At 42.8% G+C, this 25488-nt stretch overlaps 1 protein-coding gene across 5 annotated transcripts in view; it reads right to left on the reverse strand.

Moving 5' to 3' along the window:
• HMGN3 (high mobility group nucleosomal binding domain 3) overlaps positions 1 to 25488 on the reverse strand; it is a 150594-nt gene that overhangs the window by 119253 nt on the left and 5853 nt on the right. For all 5 annotated transcript variants that reach the window (XM_056856875.1, XM_056856877.1, XM_056856876.1 and 2 more), the window contains exons 2-4: positions 13884 to 13934; positions 6043 to 6072; positions 4486 to 4533 (exon numbers count right to left, since the gene is read on the reverse strand). In XM_056856875.1, coding sequence (XP_056712853.1) covers positions 4486 to 4533; positions 6043 to 6072; positions 13884 to 13934 — 129 coding nt within the window. The remainder of the gene's footprint in view (positions 1 to 4485; positions 4534 to 6042; positions 6073 to 13883; positions 13935 to 25488) is intronic.

Below are 25488 nucleotides of genomic sequence, written 5' to 3' on the forward strand. Positions count from 1 at the left end.
AAAGGAAGGGGGAAAAAACAGCATAAAGAATCTGATGCTTGTGGTTCATTTTGTGAACCACTTTGTAAATTATGGTCCAGAACCAGCTATACTACAGCTGGAGGAAATGACTGGTGGTAGAAAGTGCCGTCAAATCACAGCTGACTTATGGTGACCCTGTGGGGTTTTCCGGACAAAAGATTTTCAAAGGTGGTTTGCCATTTCCTGCCTCTGCATAACAGTCCTGGGCTTGCCCAACTGAGAGGGAAACACACTATCCCTTCAATGTGTTAACACTTTTTGATTAGACAGTCTGATGAAAGTTAGAGATGACAAGTGGGAGCCTGCAAAACATGTGGGGGGGGGTCCCATCTCCCCCCCTCCCCAACACCACCAACCCAGGCCCAGCAAGGCTGCTGGTGTCATCCTCTCCTGCATGGTAAGTGCATTGTCTGTGCATGCTGTTTTTTAATATAAGGGGGGATTTAAACCCACCAATGTATATATTTTTAATTTTCAGATTTTTCTGCAGACCTAGGGGTTCCCCAAGTTTGCAGAAAAACATGCTGGAGATCAACCTGCCCCCTATGTGCGGATTTAAGTATCCACAGGTAGGGGGCAGACTTGGGCATTAGATATATAGACTAGTACCTATTGTCTCTAGGAATTTAAACAAAACGTTTAACTTATCTACATTATAGGACATAAATTTCATACTCTGACCTCTGTAATAAGTGATAAACTGAACAGGGGCATCCAGCTATTTTTATAAACAGAAAGGGAGAGCAGCCAAGTTAGGACTCTTACACAATTAAGAATGATGTGTGATTAGAGATGTGAAGGTCTGTAAAATATCCAGACAAAATCAGTGGTGTTTCTGTCCCCCCCACAAAAAAAGACTTTTTTCTTCCAATTTTTCGAGTGGAAAAATTGGAAATGTAGGGGACATTAAAAAAACTCACTTGAAATATTATCTTTTGAAATGAGTGAAATGCTTTTTAAGATAATGTTTTAGTCAATGATGAAAATTTTCAAAGAAAAATAATGGCATGGGCCAGACTGATCCCATGACATCACCAAATGTAAATGCGGATTAAATTTCCAGCTTACCTTAGAAGGCTATTGTAAGAATTAGTAAGATTGTGTAAAGTGCTATGTACATTTGAACTTCACTATATAAATCTAATCGTCATAGAAATGTTATTAGATCTATTACTTGTAGCATTTTTACTAGATTAATTGGTTAAAAGGCAGATAAGTTACTTATATTTAAATAAATTTAATGTTAATTTATTATTGAAAAGTTAGTTTTATTTTTGTTTTTGGAGGACTTTTTGTTGGGAAATGCCCAAACTCTGCCCGGACTTATAGTTTAAAGAATAAAAGGAGGGAGGCTTTCAAATAGTAATGAACAAGGTAGAGTGGATAGATGCAGGAGTTAGAGGCTGCTGGGAGGGCCTTTCTAGGGCAATGGGGGGACACAACTTGCTCTGAGGGAGATCCTGTGAATTTTAAGAGTAATTTTCAACACTTAAATAATTTTTTTGGAACAAGAAACAAAAAGACAGGGATTGCACATGACTTGCTGGCTATCGATAGGGATCTAGAACACAAATTTCAGGTATCTTCCACATATTGTCATGTTGTCTGCCACTCATGACCAAGCTGTCTATTCACATAAAGCACATGATACATCCAAATCAGGCCCCCACTAGCCTGGGAATGAGCTTTTAAAAATAACTCCTACCAATCTCCTGGGGCAACAACTTCTTAAAGGGGAGCACCACCCAAAAACATAAATGGGAAATTCAGATTATTTCCATGTCTTAGAAATTTCACATTTCTATGTGTGATATGTGTACAGAAGAATGGTGCTTATTCATTTGTATCTTTACTCTTTACTTTTCGCACCTATTTACAAAGTTTGGGATTCCCAAGTTTTATTCCATACCTCTTGGTTTAGTATCTGTCATGCTCAAATTTCCTTTTGATAATGACCATGGTATTATACACATAGCCACAAATCCCAGGAAGAAATGAGCAAACCAGAAGCCCCTAATTATCCAGAGAAATGCTTCCTTGCATATACCTGCATCTAACTTGGACCAACCCTATTGACTGTATAAACCAACAAACTTATATTCATCTTTGTGGCTTCTGTGCAGTCCCGCATGGGACTGCGCTTGTGCAGGCCAGCCGCGGAGAACTGACTAGAAAGCTTTTAGGAGCTTCAGAACGCCTGGAGCGCTCCCCCTCCCCTCTGTCCCAGGCCGAGAGCAACGGTCCGCCCAACGGTCAGTTGACGGAGGGAGGAGGGGCGCTCCCCCCTCAGTTCTCCCTTCGCCACCGTGGAGAGAGCACTAGCTTGGTTTCAGAGCGTCTTTTCTGTTACCTCAGAGAAAATTTCTAACTTATATTCTCAAACTGTGGGTAATAACCCACATGAGGAACGTGAAGTTCCAAGAAGGGGGCTGGGGTGCAATCCAGATGCAAGAAGAACCATCCTCCTTATCGGCTTAGAACTGGATTGACTTCAAGTTCCCGAAGAAGGCCATCACACTGGATTTGTGTGACTTAATACAATTTCAGTGACACACAACCTGATTTGGGAAGAACTGAAATCAGGAATTACTACTACTTTATACCTATGCATGGTATAAGGGCCCCGAAGATGCCCTATTCTTCTCCTCTCTAATCCTACTGTTGAGTTAGCGATGGAAGGGCATGAGAGAATCTCCTATGGAAAGGTATTTGTTGCCAGGTTGGGAGAGAGGGGAATACGGTATGCGACTGAATTTCAAAGGCGAAAAAAGTATTGAGAGCTGTACAAACTACAGTATTTAATTGTAAAGCACAACTCTTAAAAATAAAACTTTGTGAAAACATGTTTGTTTCTTTTTATATCTCTCCCTTTTGATGCTTTTATCACTGTAGTCAGAATAAGCTACATTGCCACAGTTTTGCATAGCATCAGATGCTACATGTGATGCTTCCAGTTCTGTGAAGTATTTATTAACCAGGCTTCAGATGTGCCATTATCCTGCCACAGTGGCCTACTGGCGCAAAAGTCCCAGACAATATCTGAAGAACATTCTTATAGAATTCCTACTTATTTGGAAGATACTTTGATGGAAGATACTTTGGAAAAATCACTGCTTGGGAGTCAAAGAATGGTTCAATTAGTTATCTGTCCATTCAAGGGGCTTGTGTTCCTTGATCAGCAGCCACCACGCTTCAGAGTAAAGCTGATGTGAAACTGAGACGAGTCAGAAAAGCAGTTGTCCCTCAGGGGCTGCTGTTCAAAGAAAGTAACTCCAAGATCTCACTGAGTGTGCCCGAGCCCATCCATACATTTCTCCGGATCTCAGCCACTGCTCTTTAGAAACTCCGTTTTATTTTTGCATCTTAATGAAATTCAAAATTTGTTACAGTTATACTGATAACACAGAAATGGTTAATATATGAGATAACAATGCTTAATTTGTTTTCTATATGTACATGATTGCACATATATAAATTGGAGGTGTAACCAAAATATAACCCACAGACAACTTTGTAAAGCACAAGAGGAGGAACCCTCTCTCTTATTCCTATAATTAGTTAGCACTTAGGATCCTGTGGTGCATGTGCATAAGGAAGCTCACACAGAAATGCTCACCACTTCACCCAGCAGTCCTGAGCCCTCAAAGCGCTGATGCTGGAAAGGGCTACAGTGAGGAGAGGATCCAGGCAAAACTGCCGATTCCTTACACTTCATTCAGTGATACTTAAGCTGAGGCGAGAAATTCTGCTTGTACAGAAGCAGCCTCAGTCTAGATTCCCTCCTTCCTTCAACCCCACATGGATGTTGCTCACTCAATTCCTGCAGCCTCAACATTAGTGTTTTCTCACTAGTCTCTCAAAGCTAGTGGGAAAAGACCACATCCACGTATGTCCTTACACTTACTCTATAAGATCCAAGCCTAAGGGTTGGATCCACAACAGCATTTACATGGGAGTAAGGACTTCCACCCACAGAGCACAAGTTCTCCTTCCTGCCACAGCCCAAAACGACCTCAGAAATTCTGTTCTTGGGGCAGACTAACAAACAGGATTTCAGGGGGCATTTTCAGCTGCCATGGGAGGGGGACCTGCTGTGCTACATTCAACAGAATGTGTTTTCATTTCTGGACATGGAGATTGTCCCTGGTTTGTTTGTGTTAATAAAATAATTATGTTGCAATAATCTCAAAATGCAATCCTGTATTCCAGTTACTGCTTCAAAATTTCCACAGTAACTTAATGGCATTTACTGACATTCAGTAGTTTCTGTTTCTTCTGTTAACCATAATTTCATTAGTTTACTTTAGAATGTAGCCTCTTCTATTCCAAATAGACAAGTTTAAAAATAAGTATTAAGAATCTTTTTAAAATTCAAATAGAATAGATTCAGCAGGCTAATATAGCTTATATGACTGGGTTTTAAAAAAAAAAAACTTGAGTTAAGACAGATTTTTTTTTTTTTACCTTAGTGGTTTTCCTTGGTTTAGGCTCAGGGTTTGGCGGAGCTGGTTTCTAGGAAATAGTTTCAGACAGTTCCACAGTTAGCAGTTACCAGCCATCTTTCCCCTTTTCAGATTTCTTAACATTTAACGCCAAAGAAGCCAGAAATGTCTTCTGTAGATATGCTTCCATCTCTTAATCAAAGTCCCCTCTTCATCTATGCCAGATTGGCTGAAAAGTCACATATCTGTCTGTTATTCATGGTATCTCTTATAATGCAAGAAACCCTTTCCAGTCACCTCCTGAAATTGTTGCACTGATTTGATGCATATATACATTCATAGAACCATACAGTGAATATTTTCCCTGAAAAGGAAATGAGGAATCAGCCAACCAAAACAGGTATTACCAAAAATCATTTGGGAAACTATCAACCCAAACACTACCGTGACTTTGTAACAAAAAGTAGTGTGTATCCTGTTGCTACCAATCTTGATTTGAAAATATGAATAATGACTTGCTTGTACATTTGGCTAGCTTGATCACAGCGAAATGGGCAAGAGTGTGTGGGCAGGAACTCTGGCAAAAACAGCCCTAACATTCTTTAAGGAACAGTGATGTTTTTCTGATATCATCTCTTGAAGGTGATATCCTCCAGCTAGAGGGTGGGTAGGTTATAACAGCACTACTTTTCGTGCTCGCTGCATTTGTTCATCCCATTCTTCGGAATACCATCACCATGTGGTCTGCCTGCTTATACTTATTATTTGACAACTCCTCGTCTTTCCAGAGCCTTCTGTCTAGACTGAATGCTAACCCCTCTATGGTTATGCAGGGCAGAATTTTGAATATACCATACCCAGACAGGACCTGTCCTTGCTCTTCTGGCTCTATTGATTCATTAGCTCATACCCTCTTGGAATGCCGCTTTTATGAGGAACTTCGATCAAATTATATCTCTCCCCTTTTAACATATAAATCTAATGCCTCTGTGTCTGACATGCCTTTTTTACTAAGGGATCCCAAGGCTACATTGTCAGTAGCAAGATTTCAGTCCTTATATCCCTCCAACACTAGATATATGCTGCTCAAGATCAATGGATCAAGGAGCTTCTAAGGGATAAAGGAAGGAAAGGAAAGAGGGTGGGCAGGGACACAGGAGCCAGTTATCCAGTTTGAATTGGGAGAGTTTTAACCGGGGTTAGCTAAAACTGGGATACCACCTTGGAGCTGACAAAGAGTTCTTTTCTGGGAATGTAAGGCAGGATCAGTGGTTTTACACTGTTGCAGGAACATTACTTGCTTCCACTATGATGTTCTTGTATATTTATGTGTAAATAAAAACTATGCTCGTTCCAGTGCTCTTTTTGTCATCAAAGCGAAACTCACCATTGCAGTCCTGAACAGTTACACCCTTCTAAGCCTTGATGGATTTAGAAGGACATAACTCTGCCCCTAAACTTTTTAACAAGGTAATATTGCCTTACCAATCATCATATGGCATGACAGTGCCAACTTGTGTTGTTTTGAATGAAACAAGACTTTGCCTTCATGTTTACACAAACTCTTATGAATACTTACAGCTGACAATCTTGCAGATCGCCTTGTTGGCTAAAAAAGGGAAAGAAAATATCTTTGTAGATTTGCAGCAGTTCACATCCAAACAAGGTAAAAATCTGTCACTCATTTCCCAACAAAATAAAATGTACCTGTAAGACAACAGAAGTATTGTGTTATGAAACACAAAGGTCTTTGCATTTTTAAGGACACAATGCACTTGTCCAAGGAGAAAGTTCATTCATTTATTACATTTTGGATTCCTGTAATACTTCTCAGTTCTGTCAAGCACAGTAGACATGATTTCACAGCCTGAATTGACTGTTAATAGAAGTTCATACCAAACAACAACAAAATCCCAAACCAATGTTTTGCAAGCCCACTAATATTCACTTGCATGTTATCTGTAGCTTGCAAAGAAAGAAAAACCATACTCTGAAAATTCAGTACTGCACATTATCTTAAGTACATCTCTAGACTATTTTTGTATTGTTCAATTAAACTGCTAGTGCAGTTTACAGTTTGTTGGGGCAGAATCTGGATCTCCTTGAAACAGAATATCAAGAATCTTGATGCAAGCGATCACTGTCCGACACTCACACCAGAAAACATCAAGCTCATTAATGTTTAATTTATTGTATTGTCATGTTTAATTTTAGAAATAGAGATATGATGAGAACCCAGGCCATCAGCCTGAAAATTGATCGCTGCTGCTGAACAGCAGACTTGTTTGGAAAAGTTGAGGAACTATAGTAAAACTAGAAGTCCTTTATTTTATTTTTAAACTCTTTATTTTAAGTTTATTTTATAATAACAACAACAATAAAATAAAAATACAACTGTAGGTTAAGCATCGTTCAGTTGAGATATGTTTTAATACTCCGTTCCAATATATGTGCCAATATTATACATTAGTGCTTTTTACAGAAATCATTCCACTTTGCAGAATAAATGCTAATCATACTATAGTTAGAAGTCCTTTCTTAACAGCAATCAGCAGCCTAAATAATAGAAAAAAATAAGGCAGGATGACATAGTATGCGTGTGCACGCACGTGTATGTACACTACCTCCCCCAACAAACTTTAAATGTCTTTTTATATCTGCTAAAGTTTTGCTGTTTATTATTATACAATTAGAAGTAACTGGGAAGATGCAAGCTGTGTGCTGGACTTCTTGCAGTGCTGAGCTGTGGTCCTGATCCAACAGAAGATAAGCATAAATAGAACTAGGATCCTGATCTTGAATATGCCTTGACAAAACAAAAACCCCTCAGGGAAAAATAATGCACCCAGCTTGAGGGGCAATGTGTAATATTCTTGCGCCCTCAACTCTGCCAATTGTCTGTTTACAAAGGATAACCCAATTCAGTATTCAGCCCCTATTTCCCCTCCTGCCTACCTAACTAGTGATAAGAAGTGACAGCAATGATCACATTCCGGCTAATAAAAAAGGGGAACACAGCAAACATAGCAGAAGATATGCAGCCTTTTCTATTGCTTTCACATAGCACTAAGTATGTATATTGTTGGAGAATGTTGTCGAAGATGTGTGGTATTCAACCATTCCTAAATTAGTGAAAAAAGAAATTTTATCTTGGATCTGATATAGGGCTGATTTAGTAAGAACAATTTATTTTCAGCAGCAATTCATAGAATCTCCTGTCTTTAGTGAGCAAGATCAACAGTTTATATTCCGATGGGTAGCAATTCTGTAGGATTTTAGACCGATGTCTTTCCCAGACCTGCTACCCTGATCTTTGGTAACTGGACTTGCCAGGGACTGAGCTTTGAGCTTTATGTTGGACAACTGGTTTTCTTATCACAATTTATTCATTTAAGTATTTAGGAAATATTTATGCTACCTCTCCAGAGTTCTGCTCAAGGCGGCTTATAATTAAATAATGAATTGTTAATACAAAAACCACAACCATTAAAACAAGCCCTGGAACATAAATACAGAATAAAAAATTCTATGACCCAGAGGCAGACAATAAAACAGGTTGAAAGATAAAACCTCTAATTAAAAGCCTAGATTAAAAAAAATATGTTTTGGCCTGATGCAGAAAAGACAGCTGCCAGGTGAGCTTCAAGGTGTAGGCCATTCTAAACACAGGATGCTGCCACAAAAAATGCTCTATTTCTAGCTGCTGCACAGAACAGAGCTTGCAAGCCAGCTAGATCTTAACTAGTGGTGTGGACAGTAAAGGAAGATGAGGTCTTTCTAGTACCCTGGCCCCTTTTAAGGCTTAAAGAACAAGTATTTTAAATTGTGTCTGGAAACAGATGGGTAGCCACTGCAGATATTTCAGCACAGGGGTAACACAATCCCTGTAATCAACCACTGACAATAAACTGGCCATCACATTTTGGGTCAACTTAAGTTTTCAGTCTGTTTTCAAAATCAACCCTGTCAGTCCAAGTTAAAGTAATCTAAGTTGGATGTGATAAGAGCATGGATCACCATAGCCATGTCATGCAGCGGGACCACCTCTCCTGGTATACCCCCCTCCCAAAGATCACGTTGCTCAGCCGGAGAACATCTACTGGTGATCCCTGGCCCAAAAAACCCCCATCTGTCCTCAATCAGGGCCAGGACTTTCGGCTGTGGCCTCAGTGTGGTGGAATGCTATGCCCAGTGAGGTTCAGACCCTGCATGAAACAATTATGCAGGGCCTATAAAACTGAACTGTTTCACCAGGCATATGGTCGAGAACAGCTTGTCCATTTCATCAGTCTTTGCCAACTGAAAGTTATCCACACAACTAGGACCAGGCTACACTCCAGTAGTATCCAAACCAAATCAACTGTGGTGTCTAAGTTACAGCAGATACAAGCAATTTTATCTGCAAAACACACTGCAAAGGAGTCACAGCAGGTCAACTTCCTCTGGGGCCTGGAGTATGAGCCCCTTCACAACTTGGAAAAGCTCTGCCAGATGGCACTGTCCAGACGCAATGATGGCAGAGGTGCCCTCACTTCACTGTCATCACCACCACAGAGCAGGCATAATAATGTGCTCTCACCCGTGTTCAGTTGCATTCACTTTGAATATTTCCCTCTTGCACTCTAACAGTGCCCAACTGTTTCATCATCCCAAACTCCTCAGAAAACCAAGGTATATTTCGGCCTTCATGAAGCTCGGGTCATCCCTGCTTTGCACAAGTCAACCAGGGCTGCAACAGGAATTCCAGGATTGCTGACAGGAAAATCCCCAAGGGACATCAGGAAACCCTATGGATCCATCAGCCTCCTGGGGCAGAACATCCTTACCACCACCACCCAACCTTGCAGAAGTTTCAAGCACCAGTAAATCACCAGGTAATAGTCAATCCATGACATGGGCAGAGCAGAAAATCCCCCCATTATCAAGCCATGTACTTTGCCCCCAGGGAAAACCAGACCAAGTATATGACCCACTGTATGCAGAGGTACCACAATGTGCTGGGACAGCCCCATGATTATCATGAAGGCCTACCAGGGCAGTCTCAGCATGACCAGTATAATCCCCAAGGACAACACATCTTGGAGTCCATTATACAAAATCTGAGATAGCCTGAGTCAGCTCAGGCTTTCCTTTTCTCCACCATAGGTGACCGTGGATACCCTCTGCTCCCATAACTTCTCACACCATATTATTTTTTGATTATTATTTACATTATTTATAGTCTGCCTTTCTTACACACAGCAAGTGAATACAAACAGGATGGGATATCTAGTACACAATGCAATGGGATTTGTATTGTAGAAATCTGGAACCAACCAGAAATCTGAAAACACAACCAAAGCAAAGCATAAATAGTAACATGACACATTAAACAATGCAAAATTTACACAGTAGGATTCTACTTAGAGCATCAGGCAGGACAAACTATATGCTGCCCTATAGGCCACAGTCCCTTACCCTTTAACCAAGTTTCTTTCTGAATCATTTTATTTATAGTAGAGAGCTATGTAGAAATGCCCTCTTGAATAATTCAGTGTTGCATAGTTTGCCGTATGCCAGGGACAAGCCCATGGACCATGCTGCCTACAGCCAGGCCCACTGTCGGACGTGCATGGTCATCAAGATGTGCCTCTATCGCCTGCACCACACTGGGAGCTGCAGGGCCTTGAAGCCCATGTCCATCATCAGGTTCTTTGCAATATGTGTCATGCTCCACAACATGGCCATCCAGCAGCAGCTGCCACAGCAGCTGGGGGGGAGGGGAATGCCCCCAGCCCAAGGGCATGGGGGACGGACCACTGGAGCCAGCAATGGTGGCCCAGAAAGTCCAGAACATCACTGAGCAAGAACAAATCCAGGAACACATACAGCCCTGGCATCCACAGCCTGTGACACCAACCCATGGTGCTGCGACTGGGGGTGGGGAGGGGGGAGGGATGTCTCCTTGCCCAGGGTACCAATATCACAGCGTGTCCCCACATGGCCTGCATGGCCCCCTGTTGGGGCCACCCTCTGCTTTGGGTGGGTCTCAGAGTGGCACCTCTGGGGAGCTATAGTTGGTGGCAGCCCCCTGCTAGCAAAGCACTATTTGCCCCCCGGGGACTGTCTGCTATGACTGCCCAGGTGTGGCCATGGCCCCCAGCTGGGAGGGGGGCCTGGGGTGTGGGAGAAGAACTTGCCAAAGTAACTGTGGGGCAATGAACTTACGTTGCTTCGTACTGGGATGCTGCTGCAGCTGTTCTGGGTCAGCATGCCTCTGGAAAAGAGCCAGGGTGCACCCTTGCAATGGCAAAGTGGCACCCTCTATAGGGAGGAACAGGTCCGCAAGGGTTTTCTGGTCCTCTACAGCTGCTTCCCCCACATCTGCCCTGTCAAGTAGTCATGTTCCTGCACAGTGCGCCCATCACCTGAGTGTGAGCCACCACTTTGGTGCAAGATGCTAAGTCCCATCGTTATGGGGCCAACTGACATAATTCTGGCCCATGCGACTTGGCATCTGGCCTGCCTGTGCACTGAGCAAGGTTTATATTGGCCACTGGATGTCACCACCTGCCATGCTGGGGTGGGGCATTGCAGTCAGCTTCCTATGGGCTGTGGCATCTGTGGGGGAGGTTGTTTATTTCTAGACTACCCCTTCTGTGGCAGTTAAAGGCATAGCCCATGTGCACAAGAGCTCCATTGGAGTGCATGCTTTAACTATTTTATACCCATGTCAGGCTGAAGCAATTGTTCAATTTCTAATTATCATTTCCTCCAGAATCTAAGACAACTGTTGGTATTCTTTTCAAACATATTTTCTACCACATAACCATCTCATTTAAAAAAAATAGCTTCAAGCTACCTTTTTACCTTTCTAGTTTCCCCACAATTAAAATCATTTAAGTACAAATATGCCTTCGGGAGAATATCGTCTACTTTGGAAGAGAGGCAATTCTTAATCATCCTAGGTATTTGGTTTTATAAATAAAAACTGTTCTTTCACATTGAGAGCTCTTCAAAAATAGAGAAAATCATAAGTCAATTCAAATGAAAATGTCCCATGTACTAAAACCTAATTTAATGTTGAAGGCTCCGCTATTAAATGCTCTTAATACAATTAGAGAGAAACGTTTTCTTTAAAAGCTCAGGACTCTATACTAGGCCTTATACACACCCTGCCTTTATCTACCTTAATATTATTCTGTTTCTGCCACACAAAAAGTCTGCAGTAACAAAATATAATGCACACTGAGGACCACCGGTGTTCTATTATTATTAAGCAATTATTAATAAATAACAGACGGTGACAATTTGCTCAAAATTATTCTCAATGGCCACCATGATTAAACATTTTAAAAACCCAATAGAAACATAAAAGTTAAATTTGATGATGCAGCTGTTTTCAGCTTGATTTGTACAAACGTATCAACAATGTCCCACAAGAGCAAAACAAAAAACAAAAACAAAACCCAACAATAAACGAAAAGAATTTGAAATCTGACAATATTTGCTAGAGATTCAACAAAGGGGTGGAGAGAGACAGAAGAAACTACTTCAAGGCATTCCTAAGAAGAAGCACGCTGGCTGCCCTTGAGGATCTCACCCAGTAGTGACAATACTAAGGAACAGATCCCGACATTTATGCAGCCTCAGTAGCAGTCCCTTGAAATGAGCTGACACTTTGCCAGAAAGAAAGGACTTCACTTGCACAGCCAACATGCCCTCAAAGATAAGAACAGTCCAGCTCTCAGAGCGTATTTGCATATAACTTTGGATTTGCAAGAGGGCATCAGTTGTGAGAAAGAAGCCAAGGCATAGCACCTTACGCTGCCTACCATTATACTTCGCTAAAGCTGCAAGAATGTAAATAAAATCATCATAAAATCATCTTCATCATGGCTTCAGCCAGACCCCTATTAGTACAACACCCTAGAGCTCTGCTTTTCCTCCCTCATCTCCTATTATGAACCTATAGGCATGTGTGGAAGCAGGTTGTCACAAGGAACATAACCCAATACACTGAGTGCCCGGGCTTTGACTGAGGGTGGGGGAGAAACAAGACAACAGTTTGGTCAAGCCCTTAATATTCATATAGAGAGATTTTTTTAGTGTTCAACATGCTAAATATTGCATGATACAGAAAATTGTAAATTGGGTCGGTACTACAGTGCATCAGCTAACAGACTGAACTGTGAACCAGGATATGCCCTGTTCAAATCTTGCTTCTGCCATAAATGTACTAGATAGCCTTAGGTAAACCACTGCTCTCTTAGCTTCTCCCCTGCCCTATCAGTATGGGGATACTTACAGAAGTATTTATGTCAGATTTACTGAGATAGAATGAGTGAAGCTTTCTGAGCATTTTAAATCACTATACCAATGCAAAACATTATTATTCCTATGTGGTCGGTAGATGTTGCTGAGATAATAATGGTTTAAACTTTATCCAGTACCAACTAAGACGTTGTTGGCTCAGGTAACATTTGAACTGGGGAAACTTTTTGGTTCATGCTCTCTTACATAACATCAGCTGTCCTCTGACACCAAATTCAAGAATCTTGGCACCCCCTTTCTCACAAACCGGTTTCAAGCTTTTATTGTTGCAAAGGGAAACTGAAATTGTGGAGACAGAAACAGTGACCTCTCAGAAGTCATAGGGTCCCCATGCAAGAGAAGAAGTTTCAATGTTTTTCACAGCTCCCTCTCTAAAACCGAACAGAAGCAGGATAATGGTATAAAATAAGGTATGCAATTTGTTTAACGTATATAATGCAATGGATAGAATGCATATACTGTAGACATATGGTTTGAAGGCACATGGTACATCAGCCTCGTTGAGGCTTTAAAGGTCTGGGAACATCCTGGGAATGTCATCAAAGTGACTTTGAGTTCCATGATGGCCAGACAAGAATCTAAAATAAATAAGAATAATCAATGAGACTGGGCAGAAAATTGTCATGTGCATCCTCCAGTTCCATCTGCCTGCTTCCATCTTCTCTGTAGAAAGGAAAAGAGAAAATAGGCTAGATCTGAAGGCACATGATGGCAATCCTGGTGAACCAGAGCAAGTCTGGATCTGATCAATGTCTGGATGGGAAATTCCTGCAAAACCCCATGTACGCCAACTTGAACTCCAAGATGGAACGTGTGTGATAGAAACGCCATAAATTAATAATAAATGGCTGGGTTGCTAAACTTTTTTACCCAGAATATTGCAAAACCATACCACAGTGGCAAAGATAAAATCCAGATTTTGCAAAGTACACAAAAAACACTTGGTTAATGCACCCTTACTAATTTGCTACTACTCTGCATGGCACAACAGTTGAGCTGGGCTTTGGCTGCAGTCTACCTAACCCAGTTTATGCAGTTCTTTATTATTACTCTTATGAAGTGATCAATAAAAGAAAGAATTAGTGCGGAAGAAGGAGTCACACTTGCCTCTTGCTTCGTTAGCTTTGCAGCATCCTTGCCTTCAGCACCCTCTGGAGACTAGAAAGGAAATGATACAAGCAAATTGGTCACATTATATTCTACTTAGTTAAAACAGGTATTGGACATAAAATTAGAAAACAGAAAATAAACCTCATGTTATGATATTCCTTTGTAATTCCTTGTACACTAACAGTTCCAAAGGTGTTTCCTGGTGCCATTTTTATTATACGTATTGACTTTTCAAGCAGCAAATGAACCTTTATGGGCCACTTCTAGTGAGAAAATCCAACTGTAACCTTGATTATGTAGCAAAACATTATTATAATAAATTATTCTCTGTTGGCCAGCAGTAAAGTGCACTTTGCATGGTTAACAGATCACTTCAGGATACAATGGTTCCATATTAACATACCACACCCTCATTAGCACATTATCTTGACACTTACAGGACAATGATTAGCACATTACCTTTCATACTTTTTTGCAGGACAATGATTCAGCTCAACCCAACCCCTTTCTGACTATATATTACTCTTCCTACACACTTGACACTGAGAGACACTGTCCTTCAGTGTTACTCCAGTGAAGATTCCTGCCACAGCTGCTGGCGAAACGTCAGGAAAGAAAATACCAAGACCACGGTTACACAGCCCGGATAACCTACAAGAACCAATGAACTCTGACCGTGAAAGCCTTCGACAATATTAAAGGCACTGATTAAATATGTAGTTCCATTTACACATGGCGGGGTACATCACTTTAAACAAAACGGCAGATTTACAAGACAGCGCTCAAACACATCTTAAAGTTTGCAGATTCCCAGACTATAACTAAATGCTGATTCCTTGGTGTATCAAACTTTAAGGGTGGCAAGATTCAGGCTTGCTACATAGACTCTAGATTGGATTCCTGGTAGTACAAAAAAAAACACTGCTTGCAACAATGACAGTCACCAGCTTATTAACAAGGGGCATCTTCTGGCTCTTAAGGGGGCTGAAACATTTACAGCCCATTCCTGAGCTTTCGGTGGCCGGGAACGGCGGGAAGGAGGCGCCGCTGCGGCACCTTCTAAGCCATTCCAAGGCTGCTGAAAGCTTTTAAAAAGCCTTTTAAACGCTCTTTTCTTTTAAAATGGGGATTTTCGCCCCATTGAGAATAGCGAGGCTGCCCCTGCTAAAAAACAAGACAACTGCAGCAACATCCTTCCTGTGTTCCACAGCACCTAATACAATAGGCATGCTCCTCTGATCATGGAGAGAATAGGAATATATCATGACTAGTATCCATTTTAACTAGTAGTCATGAATGCCCTGTCCGGGGGGGGCCCCACCCCCCATTCCCGGGCCGAGTCTCAGCCCCTCCACTCACCAGCCTTCCAGGGGGGGGCGAGTCACGGAGGCCTACTCTCCCCGCAGCGCCACAACGAGCCGGCGAGAGAGGGAACCCGCCCACAGCCTCCAAGAGAGCAGCGAGCCGCCGCCCCGCCGGTCCGGCCGACGCCGCCCCAGGAGCCGCGGGCCACCGACACGCCGGCCCGCCCGATGCCGCCCCAGGAGCTGCGGGCCCCAGACGGGCCGGCCCGGCCAAAGCCGACAACGGAGCCGCGGGCCCCAGACGCGCCGGCCCAGCCGCGGCCAGTGCAGGCCGCCGACGTATCGGCCCGGCCAAAGCCGATGAGGGAGCCGCGGGCCACCGGGTCGCCAGCAGACCCGAGGGAGGAGGGGGCCCTGGAGGCAGCGCAAGAGGGGCATCCTGGGTAGCCGGCCTCCCCGGCCCCCAGCTGGTGTGCGGGCGAGCTCGGGCGGGAAATAGGCGTAGCCCTCGCCCAGCACCTCAAGGCTGGAAGGCGACGCCTTCCAGTCCTTATATGGACTTCCGGGGGCCGGGCTGGGGGCGGGGCTTGGGAGAGACTTCTCTGGCCTGGAGGGTATATAAGGCCAGATAAGTCTGACTGCCGGGGAGGATAGAAGCCAGAGGCTGCCCGCAAGGTGTGTCCTGCGGCAACCTGGCGACGACCGAGGGAGAGTCGAGCTCTGACTCCCCCTCGGACTGGTCTGAGGCAGAAGAGATTGTCTCAGCCTCAACGTCCTCCAAGCCAGAGACCCTCCCGGCGGTAGGACCCAAGGCGCCTCGCGACATGCCCCTCTCCTCCATGAACATGTCCACTCCCCTTTTAAAGCCTGACAAGTTGGCAGCCATCACCACATCCTGGGGCACAGGGAGTTCCACCGTTTAACTATGCGCTGTGTAAAGAAACGAGCAAAACCTGGGAGCAACGGCGCTGCGACACGTCTTGTGCGAAATGGGTTCATGGAAAAGCCAAAGGAAGCAGGGCAGCAGCGGCATGAGACAGCGGCCCTGCGATTGTAGGGGGAGCCGCCACCCCCCAGGACCGGGCTTCAAAGCCCCACCGTCCGGCTTGCAGCGCTTGTACCCGGGGTCTTTCCAAAGGTCGTGTGTCCTCCGGCAAAGCGCCCCTTGGACGGTCGCATTTGGGAGGCGGGTTCCTCCGTCCCTTCGGTGGCACCGTCCGCTCGAAGCCCCCTCGGAAGGAACTGCGTCCCGCTAGCCTCGCTCTGGCCTTCGACGTGAGAGAAGGAAAGCCCGACCTGTCGTCTCCGGGAGCAGATAAAGCCGCCCCGCGTGCTTTGAGCCCCCAGATGGCAGCACCGACGGGGAGGACAGCAGATGAGGCCATTTCTGCACGGGAGGTTCGGCTCTGGATCCGCCGATCTCTAGATGCACACTTCCCCCATCCAAATTCTTAAACATAAAAAATAAGCCCCCGTGCAGAGTTTTGAGGATTCAGATGGGGAAAATGTGCATCTATAGGGCGGCAAATCCAAGGCAAAACCTCCTCCTTCTCGTAGCCCACCCACCCCCCTTACCCCGGCCTTCTCCATTTACTCACCCAGCAGCCTCGGCGGCCAGAAAGGGGACAGGTGGTTGTCGGTGGTGGTGGTGCGGGGGCCTCGCAGGCAACCAGGGCCTCGCATGGCTCAGACTCGTGCGGGGGTGTGGCCAGTTAGTCGGGTGATGGGTCCCTGTGCCTCTCTCCTTGCGCATGCGTGGACGCCCGCCCGCTCTGCCCAGGCCCGCCTGAGGGGATTGAGCGGCGCTCGGGGGGGGGGAAGGGAGGGCGGCGTCTCTCTGGGCCAGAGCGGGAGAGCAGCGGCGGCGGCGGCAGGAGGAGAGGCTCAGTTCATTTGCACGGCGGAGGCGACGACAGCCGCCACCACCTCTCCTGTCACCCGACCGAGAGCCACACACAAGGGGCAAAAGAGCCACATGCGGCTCGCGAGTCGCAGTTTGCCAACCACTGACATATATACATATACACACACACACATTTATTTATTTATTACAGGTCAGAACCCACAAGCAGACTGCCTTCCATCATCACACTAGTGATGATACCACCATTCCTTCACTTTTTTGTTTAAGAGCTTTTTTTAAAGATAAGAAATAATATGAGAGGAAGAAAGACACACAGAAAAAAATTAAAAGTTCATCAGCTGTTGACACATGAACAGAAAGCAACTGGAGATTCACCATCCCTGGCAACAAGTGGAGGGAGACTTCCATACAGCTTCCACTTCCTGCCCAGCCAACATGCATGCAAAATCCATGTTGGGAGAAGTTTCGTAAGAGTGTTTATTCTTCCCTGACAATTGCTTGTGCTAGGAATGCCCACTCTGGCTTTAAATGTGTCAGCTGCTTCTTCCCATGTTTCTGTTCTGCAGGTCTGCATGAGGGCACACTTGTCCAATGGCATATCAGATTGGACAACTAATCCGCAATCATGGATGAAGATGACATCGTTTAGTAGTGAAGTCATGAGTTAAAATGATGATAGTCTGATCCTATGTTCTGCTTACTTGGAAATAAGTCCCAGCGAATTCAGTGGGACCTGTTCCAATAAGTATACATAGTACTACAGATTCGACACCATAAAAAATTCTTCCTAGCTTTATGTGGCCAAGACAATTGAGATAATTGTCTTCAATGCAGCTCACTTTTGAGAATTTTATCATGAGTCCCGACTGCTTAGTTCATACGCCGATATACCAAGGCCTAAGCTCTTTTTTCTTTGTAAAAACTGAGGTGTTATAGCAATAAACATGCTAAAAAGTAGTCAAATTATAATATGAAGCTAGTAAGACTCATTTGCCCTGACCTGGATGGCCCAGGCTAGCCTGATCTCGTCAGATCTCAGAAGCTAAGCAGGGTCGGCCCTGGTTAGTATTTGGATGGGAGACCACCAAGGAAGACCAGGGTTGCTGTGCAGAGGAAGGCACTGGCAAACCACCTCTGTTAGTCTCTTGCCATGAAAACCCCAAAAAGGGGTCGCCATAAGTCGGCTGCGACTTGAAGGCACTTTACACACACACACAAGACTCATTTGCTCCTTTATCCTGTGACAAAAATGTTGGTTACCTCCACATAGCAAAGATTTTCTGTATTGCTTTCATCTAGGGTTGCCAACCTCCAGGTATGAGCTGGAGATCTGCTATAACATCTGATCTCCAGCCGATAGAGATCAGTTCCCCTGGAGAAAAATGGCCGCTTTGGCAATTGGACTCTATGGCTTTGAAGACTCTCCCCTCCCCAAACCCCGCCCTCCTCAGGCTCCACCCCAAAAACCTCCCGCTGGTGGCAAAGAGGAACCTGGAAACCCTACTTTGGTCGCCAGGGGTGGAAGAAACAGAGCATCTACTCAGGGGTCTTCTGCACACTTACCTCAGCTACCATCTTCCCTGCATTTTCCCCAGAGGGCTTTATGAGATTTTTTTTAAATAGGTAATTGTGCAGCATGGAAAATGTTAGCCATGAAGGGCTGGCTGAAGGGAAATGGTGCTGATGTGAGTGGGACCTTGGGAAAATGCACACCTTACCATCCAGATGGAATGACAAGCTGGGACTATATTGCAATCAAACAAAACAGTGCTATCCTCAGCAGAGGTACACCCTTTAAGTCCTTAGGTTTAGGACTTAGAAGAGTGTCACTCTGTTTAAGACTGCACTGTAAAAGGAACTTCTAAGTAAATATACTTACTATCATGGTGTCTCATTGGTTAAACAAAATGGGAATTACACAAGCATGACTGGGGGTGAGAATGCTCCTTTCAAGAAAAGGAGATAAGATTTTTTTAAATAATGGGTTTGCCATATAGAATCTGGATCATCTCGCATTAAAGTATTTGTTTAAACATTACTGCATCTATACATTGATTATTCTTTACAGAAACATTGAAGAAACTCATCTCTCAACAGGTATTTCGTACTCAAAATGTGAAAGGTTAACATTTTTAAATCTGCTGATGTTGTTAAGGCTCTTAAGATACAAAATACGTTATATTTTCTCTTTTGTGGATTCTTTAAAAAAAACTTAACATTAACAAAGGCTTTAATGACAGTAAGTTCTGTACTGTGGGAAACATTTGGTAGAAACCCCAAAAGGTGTTTTTTTTTTTTTTAGTGGGGGGAGCATGAGCTGAAGGAGGTGAAGGGTGAAATTGGATTCTCTAAGACATTCTTATCTAATTGTAAATTATTCTTTGGCAGAATCTCCAGAATTTAAATGCAGTGTTGCTATGAGCTGGTGACGAGACAAAATGTATTGATAAGCCTTGCCTTATTAACTGCTTCAATTACCATTACTGCTGACTGAAGGGGGAAAATATTCCCCAACCAGGCCAATGGCTCAGCTAGAACTCAAGAAACTGTAGATGTGAAAAATGATTTTTAAAATGTGCCTGGCACATGCTTGGTTTCACTGTTCCCGTGGTCTGCCCTCTTTATATCTAGAAACAAGCAACATTTTAGACTTCTGGTTCCATTATGTATGTGGTACATTTGTATAGGTTTGTTTCCCCTTTTGTTCTCTTCAAGGATGCAGAATTAAAATTAAAATTGCTCCTAGGTTATCACCCTACCAAACTTATTTTGTCTAGTTAACTTCTATGTTTTTAGTTTTATATTTTACAAAAAAATACAGAAGTAAACATTTCACTGTTATCATAGAACACTGAAGAATATATATGGTCCAATCCCATCTCTAAACTTATAATTCCTTGCTATTACAAACACTGACCATTTTTGAATGAATTTATCTGTTTTTATATTAACATCCACAGGACTTTTACACTGGTACATTAATTTACATACTAATGCTTTATTCCAAATTCTCAATATCCAGTCGTTTATGTGAAGTGCTGCTTACTTCCACTGGGAAACAATACATTGCTGTGCTGCTGTTAACAAATTATTACTTCCCTATACGTGCCAATGACACATTATTGTAGATATCTGAGCAATGTAGCTATGGGTTCTTGCAACAAACTGTACCTCATAAGTGCATACATAATATTCAGAATTTGTTGCCAGAAAGGTTGGTTAACAGGACTGGTCCAAAATGTATGTATTAAATCTGCTCTCCTGGAGGAGCATCTCCAACAAATGTGAATGTGTGTGGGTAAAGTGCCATCAAGTCACAGCCGACTTATGGTGACCCCTTTTGGAGTTTTCATGGCAAGAGACTAACAGAGGTGGTTTGCCAGTGCCTTCCTCCGCACAGCAACCCTGGTATTCCTTGGTGGTCCCCCATCCAAATACTAACCAGGGCTGACCCTGCTTAGCTTCTGAGATCTGATGAGATCAGGCTAGCCTGGGCCATTCAGGTCAAGGCAATAAGTGCTAATAGACCCTGGATATATACAAGCTAACATATTAGACATTAAATACTAAATGTATATAGCTTTTAATCAAAAATTTCCTTTAAATCAGAAGATATTAATTTTTTTCTAGTTAACTATTACATAGTTGTGATGATTAATGTTCACTCTTTAAAAGTTAAGTGGCAATTATCAGTTCACTAGACATCTCTTTCATCTTGGATCACAGAAAAGATGAAATTCTGGTAAAGACTTCCAAGCGGTGATAGGGACATACAAGGAATATTGTTATTTTTTGTTTAAAAATATCTGTAGATGTGATGAACCACACATCATAGAAAATAATCAGAAGTCTCTGTGCATGTGGATTAGCTTTTGTGGGTACAAATTGAAACTGCTGGATTACAGCATTAGATAAGAAAAATAAGAGGAAGACTGTGACTGAGTCATGACGGAAATCTTGTCTTCTTTCAGAGAACATAATTAATCAAAACAAATTGTGTCATTTCCAGTTGCTAGAAGTCTCCAAACCAGGCAAAACTAAGGGCCATTGTCCCTAACCTATGACATATATCTCAATGCATACAGCACCTACAAGACAGGCCAATGAGAAATTACCTTATACCGAAGCTGACTAATGGCCCATCTAGCCTAACATCATCAACCTTGACAAGTAGTTAATGTTGAAACAGGTTCAGAATGTCAAATTTCTAAATTATTTCCAAGGCTAAATAAAAACACCAGGAACAAAACCTGGACCATTATATACGCTAGTAATCTGCCATTCACAGTGACCTGCAAAACCATATTGCCTCTCTTCTGCCCATTTTAATTGTGACGTGACAACATTAACGTAAGAACATAAGGAAAGCCATGCTGGATCAGACCAAGGTCCAGCAGTCTGTTCACACAGTGGCCAATCAGGTGCCTCTAGGAAGCCCACAAACAAGACATTCCGGTGGACCTGCTGAACAAATCATAATGCTACCATCATAATCTTAAATTTCAGTGTCAACATGTATTACCAGAGAAGAAAAAAGGGGGGTATAATTGACCATGGGGGGAGAGCGCGCCAGAGTCCAGCGGTAACAACAATGATTGCTAATGGATCTTTTCCATGAGCTACCTTCATGGAAGTAAGTGGTAGAAGAACCTCTTTGCCTGGGGTTCTCCTACAGTAGGGATCGGCAGATGGAGACTCAGGAGTGACCAGTTACTCTCCAAGCAGTTAAAAGTAGCTACTACCTCTCTGCTGCTGCAATATCTTTCTTCCCCTTCCCTTTAAAGCTACTGCAGCAGCTTCTCTCCTCTTTTGTGCAAAGGAGAAGGTGGCACACACACACCTACCTTTGCTCTGCACGGGAAAATGAAAGCAGCAGCAACTTCTCCTCCTCCAAGCATGCACACACTCAGTGCTGGATTTACGTATAAGCTAAACAAGCTATAGCTTAGGGCCCCACTCTCTTGGAGGCCCCCAAAAAATTTAAAGGAAAAAAAACTGGATGTACATTTCCAAAATATAAGATAAAAAACAAATAAAATAAAACCTAGGTACAGCAAGTGTTTTGTGTTGTGTAGGCTGCTATGAGGTAATTTTTGTTTTTGCCAAATGCCAATGTGTTTGCATTATTAAGTTTGTTATGAATAAAAAATCATTTTAAGTTAGAGCTTAATAATTATTTCACTATTAATATACTTCTTAATTGTATTTCAGTTCAACAATTACTTCGATAAAATACATATTTTGTTATGTGCAAATGGCTTTAGATACCTATTAGGTCCATAAATTACCATATAGCATATATTCAACACAAAAAACAGCGACAATTTGTTGTTGACAAAGGACAGCTGGACATATAAAGGGCCCCATTACCTTCAATAGCTTAGGGCCTCATCAAACCTAAATCCGGCCCTGCACACACTTGCACTCTTGTGCTGCTATTTGCCTTTTCCAGGGAAGCATAGAGGTAACTGTGTATATTGTCCCCACATGGCAAGTTATAATTTGGGGAGGGGGGGTGCTTTGGGAAATCTTTGGAGGAAAGTCTCCCCATCCAAGCACTGCAGACCTGCACTGAAACACTGTGGGGTTTTTTTGTACTAGCTGCCATTTTGTGACTGACTCCACCTACCAAACTGCCATTTTGTGACTGGCTGCAACCAAGGCTCTTTTAAAAAATTAAGTCGCTCCCAGAAAAATAAAGTCTGCCCTCCCCATCCGACAGTATGAAACAGATAATAACTTAATTCAGATGTTATAGCAAAACATGGCTTTCTGCTAAGTGAATGAGCTTCAGTTTCATGCTTGTGCGTTCCTTCATCTCTCCCTCCTCCTGTCAGGTGCAGCGTGTAAAGAATGAATATTTGCTTTCATGACAAACTGTCATCGTTTGCGATTATGTCTACACCAACAAAACCATGGCTTTCTCTGCAAACAACCTTGTAGTGGTGTTCAGTCGTTCCTTTTCTGCATTTAACAGTGTGCAGAATTATAGTGAAGGACCCAATGTCAAAACAAATCTCTTCCTGGATTGTCCCATCCACCCACAGGGGTAGTAATATTCTAATCAACAACACAGTAGAGGTTTCTCTCCATTTTTTTAAGTGAACCAATTTACACTATAGCACCGTATCACCATTACTCCCTGCGCTGCCATCAAGCAACAACTCCACTAACCCTATATCCAGTTGCTATGGAGCAAATGGCCTGTGTTTTGCTGTACAACCCTGCCCCCCCGTAAGGCTGCATCCCAGTTACAGCTAACTGTAGCTCAGATTTTACAGGTAAGATGATAAAATGTGCTGATTACATGATAGTAGTGCAAAGATCATACATGCACTACCGAGACTGGCTTCTATTCTGAAGAAATAACTTTTTTAACAAACCAAAAGAAATCTGCTCCTGGAAAAGCTGGAATAAGGAAAGAACAAGAAAACAATGCATTGTTGATGACCATATTTGGACCCACTGTTATAATTTCATGTACAAACAATAGTAACTGCATCACATTTGAGTAGTATAGAACCATCCCCAGGATTGCTTAACTTCTATCACTTTCATTTGAGGAAGAGAGTCATATTACATATGACGAAAGGCTTTTACAATCAAGAAAAAATATATATGCCTCATAGGAACATAAAATACAGGCAATAACAAATATTACATTTAAAACAATTAAAAGGAGATTAAAATAATATAGCCAAAGTCATAAAACCATAAGATGTACTACAATAGGTTAGGCCTCAAGTACAGCTCTAGCCCAAATTTTCATGGCGGCCAAAGCACACAGTAACACCCAGTAAGTGATGTACAGATAAATAATAAATACTTTTCTCTGCCACTAGACACAAGTTGAGACTGGTTAAATTGGCTGTGAAGAGCTTAAATTTGGGCTCTGAGTAAAGAGGACAGAATAGAAAGATCCTCCAGTTATAACGCACAGACACAGGCCCTGGGCAACAGGTTTTCAGATATACTTGTCTTTTAATATGGCCGTTGGCATAGGCTGAAAGCAGACAGTTTTGAAGACTACTCTAAGATTATGAAAGGTGATATTGAAGAGGTATGAAGCTCTACTGTGGTGTCTTTTAATTAGGCCAAACCATCGGGAGAATTTGGAGTTGGGTATGATTTGCCTATTTCAAACACAGCATCAGGCTAAAAACTTAGTCACTTTTGGAGTCTGGAGGTGGCCAAAGGTGCATCCCTAGGGGCTGGATGATAGAGAACAATGCTGAAGAATCTGGTTATGAGCAGCAACCCAGGTAGTATCTCTCGGCAACAGGGTATAACATTGCATCAAAAACTGACTAGTCAGAGAGGATTCCAAACATAAGTTTATTCACAGTATGGAACACTGATTTTCAGGGAAAATGCAAAGCATAGCTTTCCATTTGGAACATGATGGTAAATGTGGTTGCTGTGAAGGTGGAATTCAATGATTAGCTGGCCATCTGCAAAGACAAGTCAGAAGCTGCATCCAGGAAACTGGAAACTGTATCCTTTAGAATCAGGAAGCAAGGTGGCAACCCCCTCCTATAATCCTCTGAATATCGTACGCTATCCAATTGAGCAATACTTTACACCAGTGGTCTTCAACTTTGCCAGACACAGGGCCCACCTTTAACTGGTGTGTGTGCTCTCTATGCGTGCATACTAGCAGCAGGACCTTCCAAAAAGGAGCAAAAAAAATGGCTCTGTAGGAAGTCACAACCCAGCAGGTACAGCTCCTGATCTACAGGTTGAAAAACATTGTTCTGACTGTTGGGCCATACTTTTGTTTGGAAGCTACCTTGAGCTCCTGAAAAGGTAGGCATAACTTTAAAAAACAAAACAAATAAATAACCACTTCCTTACTTTTTGCACCACAACACCCACAGGAAGGACTAATAAGAGAAGGCTAATCTTTGCTGTCATGGTATACACTACCCAAAAAGAACCTAGGGAGCCAATGAGGTGTAGCAGGAGCTTGGAGACCTTGGTTCAATTTTCTAGTCTAGCATAAACTTCTCTGGATGACTTTGGACTGGTCACTCCTCCTCGTTCTGGCCTACTTCACAGGTAGAACAGGGCTGTTGTGAGAATAAAATGGTGCAAGGTAGATCCATACATCTTATTCAGAGCTCTTTGGAGGAAAGTCAAGATAAAAATATCTCCAGAGTATGTCATGAAGCAGGAGGATTAAATGGTAAGCAATTTCTGCCTATAACAATGTCCACATGTTTCACCAGCTCCAGTCGAAACAATTTGTGTGACAGATTATTCACCTGACCCAGGTTATCTTGTGTGACAGATTATTTACCTGCTGATTTGGTTTTGGCCAGTCCCTTTGCTTCAGCAATTCTACATTTCCTTCTCTTGAGGTAAAAGCTAACAGGAACCTGTGAAAAATCCCTGTCCTGATACCTTTTTGAGACCTGCAAGCATTTTAATTGTA

This window comes from Euleptes europaea, chromosome 10, assembly GCF_029931775.1.
Source record: "Euleptes europaea isolate rEulEur1 chromosome 10, rEulEur1.hap1, whole genome shotgun sequence".
In the NCBI taxonomy this organism is placed as follows: domain Eukaryota; kingdom Metazoa; phylum Chordata; class Lepidosauria; order Squamata; family Sphaerodactylidae; genus Euleptes; species Euleptes europaea.